General features: G+C 31.6%; 1 protein-coding gene across 5 annotated transcripts in view; it reads left to right on the top strand.

Moving 5' to 3' along the window:
* LOC129237684 (ubiquitin-conjugating enzyme E2 H) overlaps nt 1–7,539 on the top strand; it is a 32,830-nt gene extending 25,291 nt beyond the window's left edge. For 3 of the 5 annotated variants that reach the window (XM_054872571.1, XM_054872572.1, XM_054872569.1), the window contains one exon: nt 6,181–7,539. In XM_054872571.1, coding sequence (XP_054728546.1) covers nt 6,504–7,055 — 552 coding nt within the window. In that variant the 5' untranslated portion in view covers nt 6,181–6,503 and the 3' untranslated portion in view covers nt 7,056–7,539. Of the gene's footprint in view, nt 1–6,088; nt 6,112–6,180 lie in introns of those variants that run through there. The other 2 variants (XR_008581768.1, XM_054872573.1) reach the window with 2 other exon arrangements.
* The last annotated feature ends 10,638 nt before the right edge of the window (nt 7,540–18,177 follow it).

Genomic DNA, 18,177 nt, shown 5'->3' on the forward strand with positions numbered 1-18,177 from the left:
GTTTTTTACGATCTTCGCTGAAATTTATTTAGCAAACAAGCCAAAATACCCATGCTAGTAGAAGCTTGGGGTTAAAATGTTCTACATAAAAATTGTGCACTGAATTTGATCTGATTTATGTCTCTGAACGCAGACATTTTATATGTAAATAATTTATAGATGATATTTGAAGTAAATTAGTGAACTTTTTGAACTAACTAAAATAAATTTTGGAATTAGTTTGCTAAAAGCCCTTCGTAATTAAGGCCGTTAACGTCAAAGTTGCAAAGCTCGAGCAAGTCGATTTTATGAAATGTTTTTTCGAATTGGATGTGACTGCTTCAAAAATTCACTTCTTTTTTATAATTTTGTTCTTTTTTTTTGTATTTTTTTTTATATGCATTTTTTTCCTTTTATAAATTTGTTATCTTATATTTTTTTGAGGTTTTTTTTTATATTTTTATATAATTTTTATATTTTTTTACAGTTTTGTTTTATTTATTTACACTGATTTTTTTAATCAGCTAGAAAAGTTTGTCCCTCATTTAAATATTTTGTTTGTATGTGTTCGGGAAACTCGATTTTAAGAACTGTTTTTCAAATTGAATGTAAATGCTTCAAAAATTCAATTTTCTTTTATTATTACTTTCTTTTTTTTATAAAATTTTGTTTCTTTTTTTTTATATATTTTTTTCTTTTTTTTTAAATTTCGTTTTTTTTATATTTCTTTTTTTTATAAATTTTTTCTTATATTTTTTTATTTTTATTTCTTTTATATAATTTTTAAATTTTTTTATACTTTTGTTTTATTTATTTGTCCGATTTTTTTAATCAGCTAGGAATAGTTTGTCCCTCATTTAAATATTTTCTTTTTGGTATGTGTTTTATTTGTATGTACGTACACCTGTGTTAACATTAATAGCAGTTCGACATATTATGCAATAGCAAGGTTGTGACTATTTTAAAATTTTTTTTTTAATTCTTATTTTATTATTAGTTTTTATTTATTTATTTTTTATTAATTCTAAGGTGAGGTTAGGTTGACTTGGCTGGCTGAAAGTCCTCAAATAGAACTATTGGTCCTTAGTGGTACCAGATGGAGCTTGACCCTTACGTTTCCTTGTAGTATTCTTCTTGTAATAAGCCTGCGTCTTTTGCGAATGTAAATAATCTCTGAAGCTCTAACCCCGAGAGACTTTCTAACCTCTCTCAATCCTAAACATTTATTTTCTATTTAAATATTAATTTTAGTTTTTTATAATTTTTTGTTTTTAATTATCATTTTATTTTATTTTTTTATATAATTTAATTATTTTTTGTTTCTTAACTTTTATTTGTTTTATTTTAGTTTTAATTTTATTTATTTGTTTTTAGTTGATAATTTTTTTTAATATACTTCCAGTTTCACAATAGATCAACTCTGGTCGCAGTGCGTAATGGCCTTCTAATAATAAATACATACATACAGGGTTGCCCATATTCGACGGACCCATGTGTTTTTTGGGCCCATTCCAATCGACGAGGCTTGTCCGCAGGCAACAATATTTGCGTGAATTGACTCTTATATGGGAATAAATGCAAATCAATGCGGATAATTCGTTGTAAAGTGGTTCGAGCAATGCCCTACTGCTGAGAACGGCGATTCTGGGATGTCCTTGGCGACGTCTCAACACTGGCCCGTACAAGAGCAATATTCTCAGCCGATCGCCTTGGTCGGTTTTGATTTGGCCTCTTTAGATTAGAAAGAGCATCACCAGTGGAAAACCTTTCGTAAAAACGTTTAATGGTGTTCTTAGAAGGCGCACTTTTCAAATTATTTAATTTTTTATACGCACGTTGAGTTTTCACAATTGACTTCTTTTGTTGAATGTCAATTTCAACAATTTGGGAGCGCTCGCGTGGCGTGTACTGTTCCATGGTAAAAATCTGCTTGGACTCACGCTTCCAACGCGGTATGTCTTTAAGCGATCTGTCTCTGTCAAAAGATACAAAGTTGCCAGATGGGTCCGTCGAATATTGGCTACCCTGTATATACTTATATAAAATTTCAAAATTTTGAATTTGAAAAATATGCAGTTTTGTAAACCATTAAATTTTGGGATAATATTGTAACGGTTTAAAGTGGCTGAAAACTAGCGATGATTTTTGATAATTTTATTTATTTATGTGTTTTTTCAGAGATCACCACGATTTTTGAGCCGCTTGAAACTTGCCCTTTCTCTCGTGTACAAAATACTTAAACTGCTATAAAACTGCATATTCAAAATCTTTCTAAAAATTCTGGTTAGAAAAATTGAAGTTTTAATGAAGATTTGATGAATTGTATTTAAATATTATTATTAAAAGGTCTAACAAAAAAAAATGTATAAAAAAAAATTTTACACATAAAAAAAAAATTATCAAACAAAAAATTTATTAAAAAACAAAAATTATAAAAAACAAAACAAAAAAATTATTAAAAATAAAAACAGGTTTATAAAAATTAAAAAAAAAATATTAAAAAAATTTATAAGAAATGAAAAAAAATTTTTTTTTTAAATGTTTTAAAAAAAGTTATAAAAAAAAATATTAAAAAATTATATATAAAAAAAAATAAAAAAAAAAATTATATATAAAAAAAATATAAAAAAATTATAAAAAATTAAAAAAAAAAATATATAAAAAATTAAAAAAAAAAATATATATAAAAAAATTGCAAAAGAAATTATTAAAAAAAGTTATTCAAAATTATAAAAAAAATTATCAAAAAAAATTAATAGTCCAAGCCTTGCAATAAGTTGCTTTGCTAGTGAACGCAGGTGTATGGCGCATGTGTGTATACATTTACTGCGCATGTTTTTATTTGTTTTAATTCGTTTTTGTGTTTGTTTTCATTTTGCTTTTCTGACATATGTATGTGGTTATTTATTTTTTGTTTTTGCTGGCGATATTCTTAGACACGGCGTCACCGCGTGATTCACATTGGCCAACATGAACATGGTTAACTTATAACTCCACGCGAATGTTGAGAAATGTGAACTCACACTTGTCGTGAATGATTTAAATTACAATGAAAAATTCAAATTTAAATAAAAAAAAAAATTTATAAAATTTGTAAGGCAAAAGGAAAAGGACCCGTAAACAATTTTTTTTTCTTTTTTTTTAAATTTTTTTTAGATTTTTTTTTTAATTTTTATTCAAAAATGTTTTTAATTTTTGTTTTTGCTTGTTTTTTTTTTTTTTGGTTTTTGCTTGTTTTTTTTTTTGTTTCATGTAGTAAGTGTAAACAAAGAAATGTATATCTGCACATACATACATACATATTTTCTTACTTACATATTTCATCCTTAAGTGACTCAAATTTATTAATATATACCTAAATTAAAAATAAAATAAGTAGTTGTTTAAGGGGGAAAAACCGCCATACAAATCCATCAGCCTATAAATATACTTTTATTTTGTGCGCTTTCTCAATAAATTACGGTTAACTGCGTAACAACTGCACCAGTGTGGCTCGCAAAGCCAAGTGTCACAGCGTATGGGGTGTGTATACTCGCACGCATGTGTATGTGTAGTTGTTGATTGCTGCATTTGGCTTTTACCTGCACACACATGTGCATGTTACTCACATATGTATGCAGGCAGACATTTTTATTTTCACATGAATGCTGCAGAGTTGGCCTCGTTTTGCGTTTGTTGGTGTTGTCCTCATTTTGTCTTGACCTCATTTCGAAGTGGATGGCATCTGCTTGCGCACGTGTGTGTGTGTTCGATATTTGATGCAGCATTTGCCTTAACTGTGTTGATGTTTATGTTAATATATATATATATTTTTTTTAATAAAAAAAGGACTTGAGCATTTAATTTTTTTTTCTTGTATTCGTATATTTTCGTATAAAAGCAGTTATTTGCTTTCGAACACTAAATATTTTATAAAAATATCATCTTCACTTGCATTTACGAAACTTTGTATAAATATCTCAAAAATAATTTTCATCAAAGGCGTTAATTTAATATTTTCAATTAATAATTTAATTTAATTAATAAAGTTAAAGTGCGATTTTAATATCGGCATTATATTTGTATACGACAGTTAGGGTGCGTTTTTGCTCATTTCCGCCGAGCAAGTGTAATTTGTGTAGACACATGTGGTTATTGCGGGGTTGCTACTCCAGTCCTTTTCTAATTTTTAAGAGGTTTTTGAAGCGGTCCTTTAAGCAAATTCTACGATTAAAACCATCTGTTCGGGGAGATGTCTTTCTTCTAGTACCAGTTTTACTTTGACGCTCCAAACGATCATCGTGGCTCCTTTTTTTTGAGTAAATTTATTACTGTTGGATGACTACATCTAGCTTTTGCGTATATTAAGCGCACATTTTTTAAGGGGTTAGGGGTAGTCATAGGGCCGAAAAAAGATGATTTTCAACAATTATTTTTTGCTAGTCAATTGCTTTATTTTACAAAAATAGCATTAATACATCATGTTTCGACTTGACTTAAGCAAAATTTCAAAAATAAAAATTAATAATTGTAAAAGTTATCTCTGTTTGTGTGGAGCCCATTTCTCCAGAAATCCCTTGCGGTGATCATCACAAGTGCTTGGAGATTCATCTAAAATCAATTGGAGAAGAGAAATAAGTTTTAATAATAGATAATCTTGAGCCTGATCGAAGGTTTTTTTTGTTTTCAAAACTAACAGTTTTGCGGCCTCAGCAAATGTTTTTCAGATTTTTGAGAAAATAATCGACAATTGTTAAAAAAAACGAAATTTTTGAAAGAAAAAATCTTTGACCAGGCACGAGTCCTTTATGTTTTTCAGAAATAGTATACATTTTATTGAAATCTACCAAGCGATTTTTAAGTTACAGTTATTACCAATTCCAAAAACATAGTTTTGAGAAAAACGCATTCAAAGTTTTGCTACTTGCTCTCGAACGCTCCGTAGCGCCCGAGCGGCCTTCGTTAATTGTTGAGTAACTCGACGGTCAGACTCACTTCAAATTGTCACACAATACTTTTAAGATATTATACTTAATGAAAATGCAAAAAAAAATCAAATTTTTTGAAAATTCTGACTAACCCCTTAATAGCCGCTTGACTATCACTGAAAATGTTTGTCCGAGTATTAAGAGGAGTTAATTCCAGAGCTAATTCCGCTGCTTTTGGTGCGACATAGATTTGGTTTAAGAAATAGACAAGGGTTAAGGTATGGGCCTTTGGCACTGCGACCATATTGATCAATTGTGCACCCTATGCTGTCTATTGACTTTTAAGTATGCTTATGAATTGTACCAGCTCCTTCTGAGGGAGTGATTGTAGTTCTTCATCTATAAGCTTGAACTTGTTTAAAAACTTTTTCCTTCTATGCGTCAACCCCGGACATTCGATGATGAGATGTTCTATAGACTCCTCATCTTCGCAGCAAAATCTGCAGGTGCTGGTGTTAGTTATGCCTAATTTATGTAAATGTTTGTTGCAGGTGAAGTGACCCGTGAGGGCGCCTGTGAGAGTGCGAATGCTCTTTTTGTTTAACGTGATGGTCATGTTAGCTCTTTTAGTATTGAAACTTAAGAACGTTTTGGAGTGTCTAAGACCCTCTACGTTGTTCCAATGCTGATTTATTAGAGTTTTGGCCCAGTATTTTACTTTTTGTTTTAGGCTGTTTTTGTTAAATCCAAACATGGGACTAGGTCCGATGAAATTTACATCTGCCCCTTTTTTGGCTTGAAAGTCTGTATTTTCGTTGCCGCCATATCCCTCATGTCCTGGTACCCAAATTAATGAGACATTGTTTTTGGATGCCGGGTTATTGAGTGTCTTGTGGCATTCTAAGAGAGTTTTTGAGCTGTAGGTATAGCTATCTAAAGCTTTTAGAACTGATTGGCTGTCCGAGAGTATTCTAATTTAACAAATAGTGTGTAATTTTATTTTATTTTATTTTATTTGTTACAAAAGCTGTTATTTTACCGAAATCTTTCGTACTCGAGCGTATCAAGTCGCCAAAGAATTTCTGCTTCATTCCAACGCTCGTTTTATTTCGCTCAATTCGTTTTCGAAATGTTCCAAGGTTTTCAAGCAATTCCATTTTTGTTTGCTCTCCTTCCCTCTTCCTACTGTATTTTTTAAATATTTTCGGAATTTCTTTTGACAAAAGTTGAGCAATTGTTTTTGTTTTTTATTCAATCATCTACAATATACAAATCTTCTTATGTTTCGTTGCAGTTTCAACACCAACAATAAGAAGAATTGGCAGAACTTATACGAGAAAACACCTCCTGAGAAATCGGTCGCTGTAGCTGTTGTTTTGTCGGGGTCACCAATACATCGCACCGATTTCTCATTGTAGTTGCGAACGTCAACAGCGGTATTGCATAGTAACATAACGGCAACAAGGGGCAAAACAGAGAGGTGTGCACGCTGTCTGTCATCCTTTTCCTCGGCACATCTGCCCACGCTCTACGCCGACAGAACGAACACTTGACTGCATAAATCAGCAGGGCTTAACATTCGGTGTAGAAGAGGATTAAACTGAATAAGGCAGTAAGATGTCATCCCCCAGTGCTGGCAAGCGACGCATGGACAATGACGTTATTAAACTAATCGAATCCAAACACGAAGTAACCATATTGGGTGGCCTAAATGAGTTTCATGTGAAATTCTTCGGACCGCATGGGACACCGTACGAGGGTGGCGTATGGAAGGTGCGAGTCTACCTGCCAGACAATTATCCCTTCAAATCGCCAAGCATAGGGTTCGTGAATAAAATCTACCATCCGAACATCGACGAATCATCGGGCACGGTTTGTTTGGATGTAATCAATCAGGCCTGGACAGCGCTGTATGATCTCTCGAATATTTTCGAATCGTTTCTACCACAATTGCTGACATATCCGAATCCAGTGGATCCGCTGAATCGGGACGCAGCGGCGCTGTACTTACATGAACCGGAGGAGTATCATCGCAAAGTGGCCGATTATGTGCAACGCTATGCCACCGAGGAGGCGCTGCGTGCGGCGCAACAAGAGCGAGAGAGCAGCGATAGCGAGTCGAGCATGTCGGACTATAGTGAAGACGAGGCCCGAGATATGGAGTTATAATATCGGTTTATGGTTAAGCTAATTATATGAATTTGAATTACATTTAAATACACAAATTACATATACACGCTCACACACATACTACCTACTACGTAATCTTAAACGTGCATACAACAAGCATACATAAAAACACACACACACACATGCATACTACAATCCTACCTAATAAAAGGGAAGCAAAGCAAAGAAGTAAAAGAATACAAAAATAGTGGATTATGAAGGGAAGAAGAGAAATGGAGAACTCGAAGACGACAGTTAAACGATACGATAAAGCAAAAAGTAAGCGCAAGTCATGTGTATATGTGACTACACATACATACATATAAATATATATATATATATAATTAAGCAAGATTGCGACGCGACGCCGCCATACGGGCAACTTGCATTGCTGCATAGCGACAACAACAATAACAACAACAACAGCAGCAACAGCACGTCATTGCAACACTCAATGTTGTTGCCACATACATACATGCACACATACATATAAACAAATAAACAGAAGACAGCACTAGAATGCCTCGCCAGTCAGAGGAAGGCCAATGCCAATGTCAGGCTGGATGGCAACAAGAACAATAACAACAGCAGAAGCAGCAGCTGCAGCTGCAAAATGTCAAAATCAAAACTAAGCAGTGCAGTGCCCAAAATAGAGCAGTGCAGCAAACGAAGTGGAAATGCTGCTACAACAACAACAACAACAACAACAACAACAACAACAAGTGGAAATGCAGCGATGCAGCGCATGATCCTTTTCATGGCCAACAGCAAAAGGAAAGGCAAGCCATTTCTACCACCCAACAACAATAACTATAGCAACAACAACAACAGCTTCAACATTTATTCACCACAGCCGCAAGTTATTTGTGCAATAAACCAACAAACGAGCGCAACGGCGAACAGAGAGCAGCAACAGTAACAGCAGCAACAAAAGCAACAGCAGCAGCAGATGCAGAAGCTAACTGTCGCCACCAATATCACCAATAGCAGTAAATGCAGCAGCAGCAGCAGCACAGAAAGCGCCGCTGCCACACAACTATCTACCATCACATGACGCACACGGCGAAAAATATGATTTATGTAAAATTTTTATTCAATTCATTTGTGGTAAATTTAAGCGCATTTGGAATATTGGCAAATTTTTTAATTTTAAGCTCTGATCTTTTGTAGCTTTTAAGTCGCCATTCAAAACATTCATATTAATATTTTTTTTTTTGTAATTTAGTAAATTTTTGCATATTCAATTTGGTCAATGTTTGTAAAAGCAGCTTGAAAAAAAGAATAACAACAAATTTTAACCAAATATATGCATACGTTTATTCTAGGTCTTTTTGAAATAGACAAACAAAAAAATTAAAAAGAAAATTAAACAAAATAGCATCAATTCGTTTTGCGTTTATTTATGATTTTTTTTTTATAATTTTTTATCTGCTATGCAGGAGTGTTCAAATTCTGTCGCAGTGGAATTGTGCAATGCTTCTATATTGAAAAAATGAGCGCCAAAACATTGAAAGTATGATAGCGAACAGGCAAACTCTTGAGACTCTTAGTGCACGCAATTTGAAGGTCAAATTTTTTGTAATAAAATTTGATAAATTTGGATTGATTTAAGGTTTTGAAATTTAGATTTCTTTGGTGGACAAGCTTTTTAAAATGTTTATTTTCTTAGTATTTCGCTTATTCATTTGATATCAATTCTGTGTTGCGAATTAAAAAAAGTTTCAAAAAAAAAAAAACAACTCAAATCTCTAAAAAGAGGTAAAGTATTGCTTAACCACTCGCAAGTGCGTAGGTTCGAAGCGCCAATTCTTCATTTTTATTGCTTAAATAAGTATGTACGTGTGTACATAGGTATTTATTTTGTAAAATGCAATCCATTTCAAAAATATTGGGGTGCTGAAAAACAAAAAAAATTTTGCTGGACGTGAATATTTAGAGGCGCACAATTCACGTATATATTTCTTACAACTACGAGTTTCAGTACAGCAATTAGAGTTCTCTTTTTTTCAAATAAAGGGTGATCAATTTAGAGGCAACGGATTTTAAATTAAAATAAAACAACGAAAATTCAAATTGATTGGGCAATCTTTATTACTTTTGTGTAAACTATTCATGACATTTATTGTTTGGAGGTAATCCCTTTCAAATGTTGACCGCAATTGCGCCGTAATTCGGCCATACGTAAACACCAAATTTGAATGACTCGCTGGAGGACTTCGGACGGTCGGTCGATATCTCGTGAATAACTTTAGTAATGTTGGCTTCCAATCCCTCAATCGAAGCTGGTTTATTCAGAAAGCATTTGGACTTTACATACCCCCACACATAGAAGTCCGAAAGTGTGATATCACACGATCTTGGTGGTCAATCCACTGGTGCGAGCCGAAACGATGACGCAGTAAATCCATTGTTTGCCGGGCTACATAGTAAGTAGTGCCATCTTGTTGGAACCAGGAGATTGTGGAGATCACAGGTCTCAATTTGCAGCATAAAAACGTCGATTATCATGGCGCGATAGCGTTCGTCATTCACTGTTACATTGGCCCCAGCTTCGTCTGTGAAGAAATATAGGCCGATGATTCCTCCAGCTCATAGGCCGCACCAAACGGTTGTTTTTAATGGATGTAATGACAGTTCTTGATTGGCTACGGGTTGCTCTTCAGCCCAAATGTGGCGATTGTGCTTACTGACGTAGCCATTTATCCAAAAATGGACCTCATCGCTAAACAAAATTTGAGTACCAAAATTCGGATTTGAGGGGAGTTTTTCAAGAGCCTAACGACTGAAATTATGACACTTTGGAAGATCGGTCGGCTTCAAATCTTAAATTAACTCTATTTTGTACGCTTTCAAACAAAGATCTTTGCGTAAAATCGCCCAAGTAGTGCCATAAGATAGACCAAGTGGTTGAGATTGGCGCCGAATCTATTCTTTCATGTCTTCGGCAAAACTCTCATTTAACAGCCGCAATATTCTCTTCATGCGCGCTGTACGTGGTCTAATCGGTCGAGTATCATCCAATAATGTAAAATTATTCTCCATTTTGCTGATGGTTTGCCGGTTATGTACACCATAAGTCTCAGAGCGTCAGTTTTCGTAACACAATTTTACGGTTTGTAAACGTTGTTGAGGCGTTAGTCTTTCCATGATGAAATGTCTATGAACAGGGCCGTAGAGAGTATATCCGGGCCCCGGGGGAAAATTGCAAATGCGGACCCTTACCAATTATGTCTAATTCATATAATTCGAATTACTCTCGAGTCCGGGCCCATTTAATAATATTAAATATTTGTATACGTGGTTTTGCTATTCATAAAATTTGTTTCCTGTCTGAGAACATCTAAAGTATCAGCTTCAATTTCCGGCTCGCTTCAGTACTAAAACTCAAAAGAAATAAAATTGGAGCAAATTGTTTCCTGGAGAAGGGAAGGAATATCGCGCGCTAGTTTTGTTAGAGAATTTGATTTGTGAGTGCAGCTTCTCCTTGTTTTTAACGATATCTGATGTTGTATTCGTCGAAAACTGTTAAATGAGAAAATATCGCGCTCGAAAATATGTTACACAAACCTTAGGTAAGCAATATGCTCTTGTCGTATAAATAATGCTTGATTTGCATGGGCATCTTTTAGGCGCAACACATACACAGCCATTTAGGTAATACTTCTATGTTGGCAATACCAAAAAAAACAGTCAGCAAACATTCTGTTGTCACATATATTCACAGTTGCTAATACATGAAGAATCTGCGCATGCGTAAAATATATATTTTTATAATATCTAAACTAAACACCTTTGATTGCTGAATCCAAAATGTACCAAATTTTCTCTTTGTTGACTTCCTCTGCTTATACCCTGTACCTCAAAACTGATTGGAATAAACAAAAAATAGCAAACGAATTTTTCTCGTGTGAGATGTCAACTTGGCAACGAAAAGAAACTTTAAATTATTTGATCGGTACTTTACGAGATATCAGTCACTTCAGCCATCTGCCGAGAAAATAATGGATTAATTTTGTCCAAACTAATATTTTAGTTTCAGCGAAGTTAAAAAAAACTGGTTAAAAAAAGCATGCCACCTTTTAGCTTTAGCCTCAGGATTCAAAGAAATATAACTAAATATTTATAAAAAAATAATATAATAAAATAAAATAAATTGGGAATCGCCAAATTGTTAGGAAAGGTATACATCTTTGCATAGTAAATAAAAGTACTGCTAGTGCTGCGTTTGCTTCAGCTTACCTAATAATTATTCAGATGTGCCCATAATTATGAAAGTGGTCTAAGTCAAAATTTCAAAAAACTGAGTTTATCACTTATTTCATATCCAAATTATATTAATCTAAATGTATTTTATGTATTTTTCACGATATTGTCCAAAATGAGCCTTTAGATAGTGGATGTAACATCAACTTTAAAGGGAATTCATTTAGTGTTAATTATGAAAGTCGAAAATTAGAAGAAATTACATATTAACATAACTTGAATTATGATGAATTGATAGAAAAGTGTAGAAGGAAAAACACATTTTCGCTAAAACGAATGTCGTCGCTGCCGCATTTTATTTCGACGAAGTCACTAAAAGAATCAATAACAAAAAGAATAAAAAATACCGCGAGCGGATCTGTCTTTTGACTGAAAATTCAATGGAAGCATTTGTTGAAAAATGAACCTTATAAAATGTTCTACAAAACTTCTTTAGATGGTTCTAAATTCCACGGATGCTTTCCATTTCAATTCAACCGGGCTATTCGGGTCATGTTCTTCGATTTCGATGTAACTCAAATATGTTGCTCTCTGGTCAAAATAATGAGACACGTATTTTTTTTTCGCCCGAAAAACATTTTTTTCAAGAGTTATCGGCAATTTTGTTTTTCGGCTCAAATTCGATTTTTTTTAAGTATGTTAGAAAAATTTTTTTTTAAATGCCCATAACTTAGTCAAAAATGAACCGATTTTAATAATTCTGGGTTCAAAATGATCGTAATTACTTACACGAGCGACTTCATGTAGAAACAATTGCAAAAAAGTAGTTAAAAATTTTTTATTTAGCAAAAAAGAAAAAAAATTTAAATTTTTTCGAAATTCAATATTTCAAAAAGTGTATTTTTGTTTTTTTTATAACTTTTTTTAAATCAAAAGGACATCTCAAACTTTAACTGAGCTGAATGCCTAGTAGCTAAAATGCGTTGTTTTTGAGTAATGAATTTTTGAGTAAAAACCCTGTTTCGCACTTTTTGTTTTTTGCAAAATAAAACATTTTCAACTTCTTTATTGCAATTGTTTCTGCATGAAGTCGCTTGTGTAAGTAATTACGATTATTTTGAACTCAGAATCATTCAAATCGGCTTATTTTTGACTAAGTTATGAGTAATTAAAAAAAAATTTCTTATATAGATTCTTTCCATTTCAATTCAAAAGGGCTATTCGGGACATGTTCTTCGATTTCGATGTAACTCAAATATGTTGCTCTCTGGTCAAAATAATGAGACACGTATTTTTTTGTTCGCCCGAAAAATTTTTTTTTCAAGCTTTATTGGCAATTTTGTTTTTCGGCTCAAAATCGATTTTTTTTAATAATATAAGAAAATTTATTTTTTAAATGCTCATAACTTAGTCAAAAATGAACCGATTTTAATAATTTTGGGTTCAAAATGATCGCCATTACTTATACGAGCGATTTCATGTAGAAACAGTTGCATAAAGGTAGTTGAAAATTTTTTATTTTGCAAAAAACAAAAAGGGCGAAACAGGTTTTTTACTCAAAAATTCATTACTCAAAAACAACGCATTTTAGCTACTAGGCATTCAGCTCAATTAAAGTTTGAGATGTCCTTTTGATTTAAAAAAAGTTATAAAAAAAACAAAAATACACTTTTTGAAATATTGAATTTCGAAAAAATTTAAATTTTTTTTCTTTTTTGCTAAATAAAAAATTTTCAACTACTTTTAAGTAATTACGATCATTTTGAACCCAGAATTATTAAAATCGGTTCATTTTTGACTAAGTTATGGGCATTTAAAAAAAAAATTTTCTTACATAATTAAAAAAAATCGAATTTGAGCCGAAAAACAAAATTGCCGATAACTCTTGAAAAAAATGTTTTTCGGGCGAAAAAAAAATACGTGTCTCATTATTTTGACCAGAGAGCAACATATTTGAGTTACATCGAAATCGAAGAACATGACCCGAATAGCCCGGTTGAATTGAAATGGAAAGCATCCACGTTTCTTTCACCTAAAAGATGAAGACCAAAAATATACGAAAATACTAAACTACTTCCATCATGCATCACTCTAAACCAGTAGCGGAAGAAACAAATAATGCGTTTACTACCATACATCGTACCATGAACATTTTAAGAATCTGAAAAACTAGAAAAAATTATAAAAATGGATTACTTTTTAAAAATAATTAATAAATGTTCACGAATTATTTCATTAAAGTGAAAATGGCCTAAATTAGAGCTTTAAAAACAACATTTTCGTATGAAATTCACACTAAATTTCATATTGATAATAAATTTCCATTAATCAAGACTAAGAAAATTATAAATAAAAATGTCGCATAATAAAAAAATATTTTTTAACTCGTTGAAATGCAATTCATTAAATATCTCGAAACAAGAAATATATGACTTAGACCACTTTCATAATTATGGGCTCATATAAGCTTTTTAAAATATAAAATAAAATAAATAAAAGTAAAATGTGGATTTTAAAAACACACAAATTTTTAGTTTTCCGCAAAAACTTTTAAAATACTTTTTTTGTGAGGGCTTAATTCAATAAAAAAATATTTAATATTTCTTCAGCTTACAATAAACCACAAATTCAAATTCATTCGAATCAGGGTTGATGTTTCTATTTGGCCACCAGCACTTCAGAGATAGAGACTTTATGAGGTTTGCACTTCGACGTCATGGATTTTTGTGCCCAACTTTTTAGAGTTATTACATCTTGGACTTTTGTGCCCAATTTTTTAGAGTTATTACAATTTTTTTTTATCAAAAAACTGTTTTTTTTTTTTTTCATTTAAAAATTTTTTTTTATGTCTTAAATTTTTTTTTTATATTTTGTTTTAAAGAAAAAAAATTTAATTTTTTTTAATTTTTGTTTTAATTTTTATATTTTTTCTAATACTCGTTTTTTTATATTTTTAAGTTTTAAAAAATTTTTTTGTTTATTTAAAATTTTTTTTTTTAATTTTTATATATTTTTTTTAATTTTTATATATTTTTTTTTTAATTTCTATATTTTTTTTTTTGTTTTTTAGTTTTTATATATTTTTTAAATTTTTATATTTTTTTTTAATTTTTGATATTTTTTTTTTTAATTTCTATATATTTTTTTTTTAATTTCTATATATTTTTTTTTTTTAATTTTTATATATTTTTTATATTAATACTCGTATAAACTTACAGTTCTGCCAACTCAACTTTTTTCGAACTCGTTTTCATATGCGCGTATAATAAAAATTAGCAATAGCAAGAAATTGCTTTTCTTAATTTTTTATGTGCCAACTTGAAATGCAAATTGTGGTTGAAAATCTACATAATTTCATTAATGGAGTTTAGGCTTTTCGCACCATGAATGAACTACTATTACGCTACGCTCGCCACAAATTTATTTTTTTATTTCATATATTATATTTTTTATAATTTTTTTATTATTATTTTATTTTATGTATTTTTTATATTTTTTTTTTAATAATTTTTTCTTTTTATAATTTTTTTTTTGTTTAAATTTGAAGACGCACGCCACAAATTTATTTATTTAGTTCATATATTATATTTTTTTAATTTTTTTGTATTATTATTTTTTTAATGTATTTTTTTATAATTTTTGTTTTGCAATTTTTTTGTAATTTTTTTTATTATTATTATTTTATATATATTTTTTTAATGTTTTTTTTATAATTTTTCTTAAAGTTTTTGTTTTGCAATTTTTTTATGATGTTTTTTTATAATTTTTTTTAATAATTTTTTCTTTTTATAATTAAAAAAAGAATTGTTTTTATAATTTTTTATTTATTTCTAAACAGTTCCACACGTCCACCACACGCAAAAGCAGCAGCCACACCCACCAAACAACGAGTCAATGTAAAATATGTAATTAGTAAAAGTAAAAATGTTAAAAAAATCAGCTGCCCAACTCCAAAATTTGCGCTTGTAATTTAAAAAAGTAAAGTATTTTTTCAAAGTTTTAGAATATTTTTTTATTATTTCAACATTTCTTACATATCTACACACAAAAGCTATGCAATAATGTTGCTGTCACTTAGTTACACGAAAAACAAAAACAAGAGAACACGACAAACAAAACTGGCAGACAGCAAAAAAAAAAATACAAAAAAATGGCGATGAAGGTGTCTCCTTTAGCGTCAAGCGATTTATTATAAGAATTTTATTATTAACAATACTATTATTAAATACTTATATATAAATTGTATACTTATTTTAATTAAATTGAATTAATATTACTGTAATGAGACATAAACAAGCATAAATAATTATGTATTTACATCTGTAAGCGTAAGGAACTTAAGCAACGTTATAAAATGCCGAAAAATCGTTTGAAAACAGAACAACCAAGAAAGGAGTATTTTTATTTATGTAACACAAATCAAACAACAAAAGCAAAAAAAAAAACCAATAAAAAAAAAAAATTTACTTAACAAAATCTTTAAATAAACCAGTTATTTACAGTTGGTCAAGCCGCGAATTTTGTTAAAGCGGAACATTTCAATTGCATCAGCATTCAAATAGAGAGTGAAAAATATAAATATGAAAATAGTGAAAAAATAGTGATTGCATTAACTTTCAACTTTATTGACGATTCATTGTGTATTGCATGTAGGTATTACAAATACAGCCAACCACAAATACAAAGAGACAGCAGCCACGAAAACGAAAAAAAACCACAATAATAAATAACAAAACAACAAAAATACACAGGAACACAACAAAGCGTAACAGCAAAAGAAGGAGAAAAACACAAATGCAGATGAAAATAAATTTACAAATTAAGTACTATTGGAATATAGAAACAACAACAACATTATTAGAAGTGTAATAAAGAAGCAGACAAAAAATATATATACACACATATATAAATACATATATATGTATATATATATATATATTTAGATGTTAACTAACAGTTTTAGCAATTATTAATAACAACAATAAAAAATAAAAAGAAAACACACTCACATACACAGAACCAATAAGAGCAAATGAGGATTGATGAAGGAAAATACATAAAAAGCATTGAAGCGAAAAAATAGTTGTAAACTGATAATAAAAAAATTAATAACAATCCAACTGTGAAACATGCAATTACATGAACGAAAATGGTAATGAAAATTTGAAGATTACAAACAGACTTTCAAAAAATATAATTGAATAAAAATTGCAAAATACAAAAAATAAAAATGGTTTTTCTTTTGTGTTTACGGGATCCAAATACAGTCCTACTCGGTTTATAAGGACTGGAGGACTCATCGGCCCATATTTCTTCAAAGACGAAGCAGGCGTCAATGTAACAATAAATGGCGAACGATATCGAGCCATGATAAACGAAGTTTTGATGCCAGAAATTGAAGCCTGTGGTCTCCACAATCACCTGGTTCCAACAAGATGACACTACTTACTATGTAGCCCGTGAAACAATGGATTTACTACGTCATCGTTTGGGTATGTAAAGTCTAAATGCTTTATGGATAAACCTAAGCTAAAGTTGTTCGTGAGATACCGACCAAAGTCCTCCAGCGAGTCATTCAAATTTGGTGTTTATGGATGGCCGAATTACGGCGCAATTGCGGTCAACATTTGAAAGAGATTATCTTTAAAAAATAAATATCATGAATGGTTCTACACAAAATTAATAAAGGTTGCCCAATTAATTTGAATTTTTTGTTGTTGTGATTCAATTTGAAATCCGATACCGCAGTAAGATTATTATAGGCTGCTACCACAAGTATCAATCCTGCAGACAAACTTCGACAATAATGACGAGATTCAGGATCAGACACGACTACAACTAGTGGATCGGACAGTTTACAGACAGAGAGTAAGGGACATTCATCGGAGTCTATACCACGTGCCCTCTTAAACTCACTCAATTAAAACCACTCTCTCTTTGGACCCAAAAGAGGTGAGATAGATAATGACGATAGTTGACTACACTAATCATAGCAGAGCAGGCAATTACAGATAAAACATGATTTTCACACTTAAAGCGGAAGTCCCCAGGTCACGTATTTTGAAATGATGGGGTTCCTATGCAGATGAAATAGCTTTGATAGTCCTACATTCAATGTCTACCTCGGAGCTTGCTTCGGGGGTGACCATGCAGCCAAGGTAGCACAACTTCTCTACACTTTCATTTTGTTGTGCGTCCACTGCAATCGGCTCTGATGTGACCTTATTGAGATGCAGCCCTTTCGTTTTTATAGCGCGGATTTTGAGGCTGGCACATTGACGCTTTTCCTGCTTGGCTTAAATAAGCAGTTTCAGGTCGCAAAACTTATAAGTAAGTAGGCAGAGATCTCGGACTTTTTAGTCAGAATGGGCTCTGAGGCCAATTTCCTTGGCCTTCGCTCAAATCAGGCTTGTGGTCTTTGGCACTGATGTGTTAAGAAACGATCACCTTGGCTCCTTGGCACCACAAGATCTATTCAGATTTCTTCGGAGGTTCAGTAGATTTAAAGAAAATTAAAAAGCGAATCCGAGAGCAGTACAATAGACTTAATTGTGTCTGGGTGTTGTACTTGCTAATCTGTACCAACCAAAAAAAAAAAAAGAAAAGCAGATATCATCCACGTGTGTCAGGTACCTGAGAAATAAAGGATCTATTTCTCTGCCACTGAATGCCTTTATTCATGCTGATTTTCATTACTGAAAGAATGTTGACTGTTATGATTTCGAGGTTGTACGAGACTTCGTTTATTTAGGAACCAGCATTAACACCGATAACAATGTCAGCCTTGAAATCCAACGTAGAATCTCTCTTATCAACAAGTGCTACTTTGGACTAAGTAGGCAATTGAGTAGTAAAGTCCTCTCTCGACGAACAAAACTAACACTCTACAAGACTCTCATCATGCCCGTCCTAACGTATG

This window comes from Anastrepha obliqua, chromosome 2 (genome assembly GCF_027943255.1).
Source record: "Anastrepha obliqua isolate idAnaObli1 chromosome 2, idAnaObli1_1.0, whole genome shotgun sequence".
Taxonomy (NCBI): Eukaryota; Metazoa; Arthropoda; class Insecta; order Diptera; family Tephritidae; genus Anastrepha; species Anastrepha obliqua.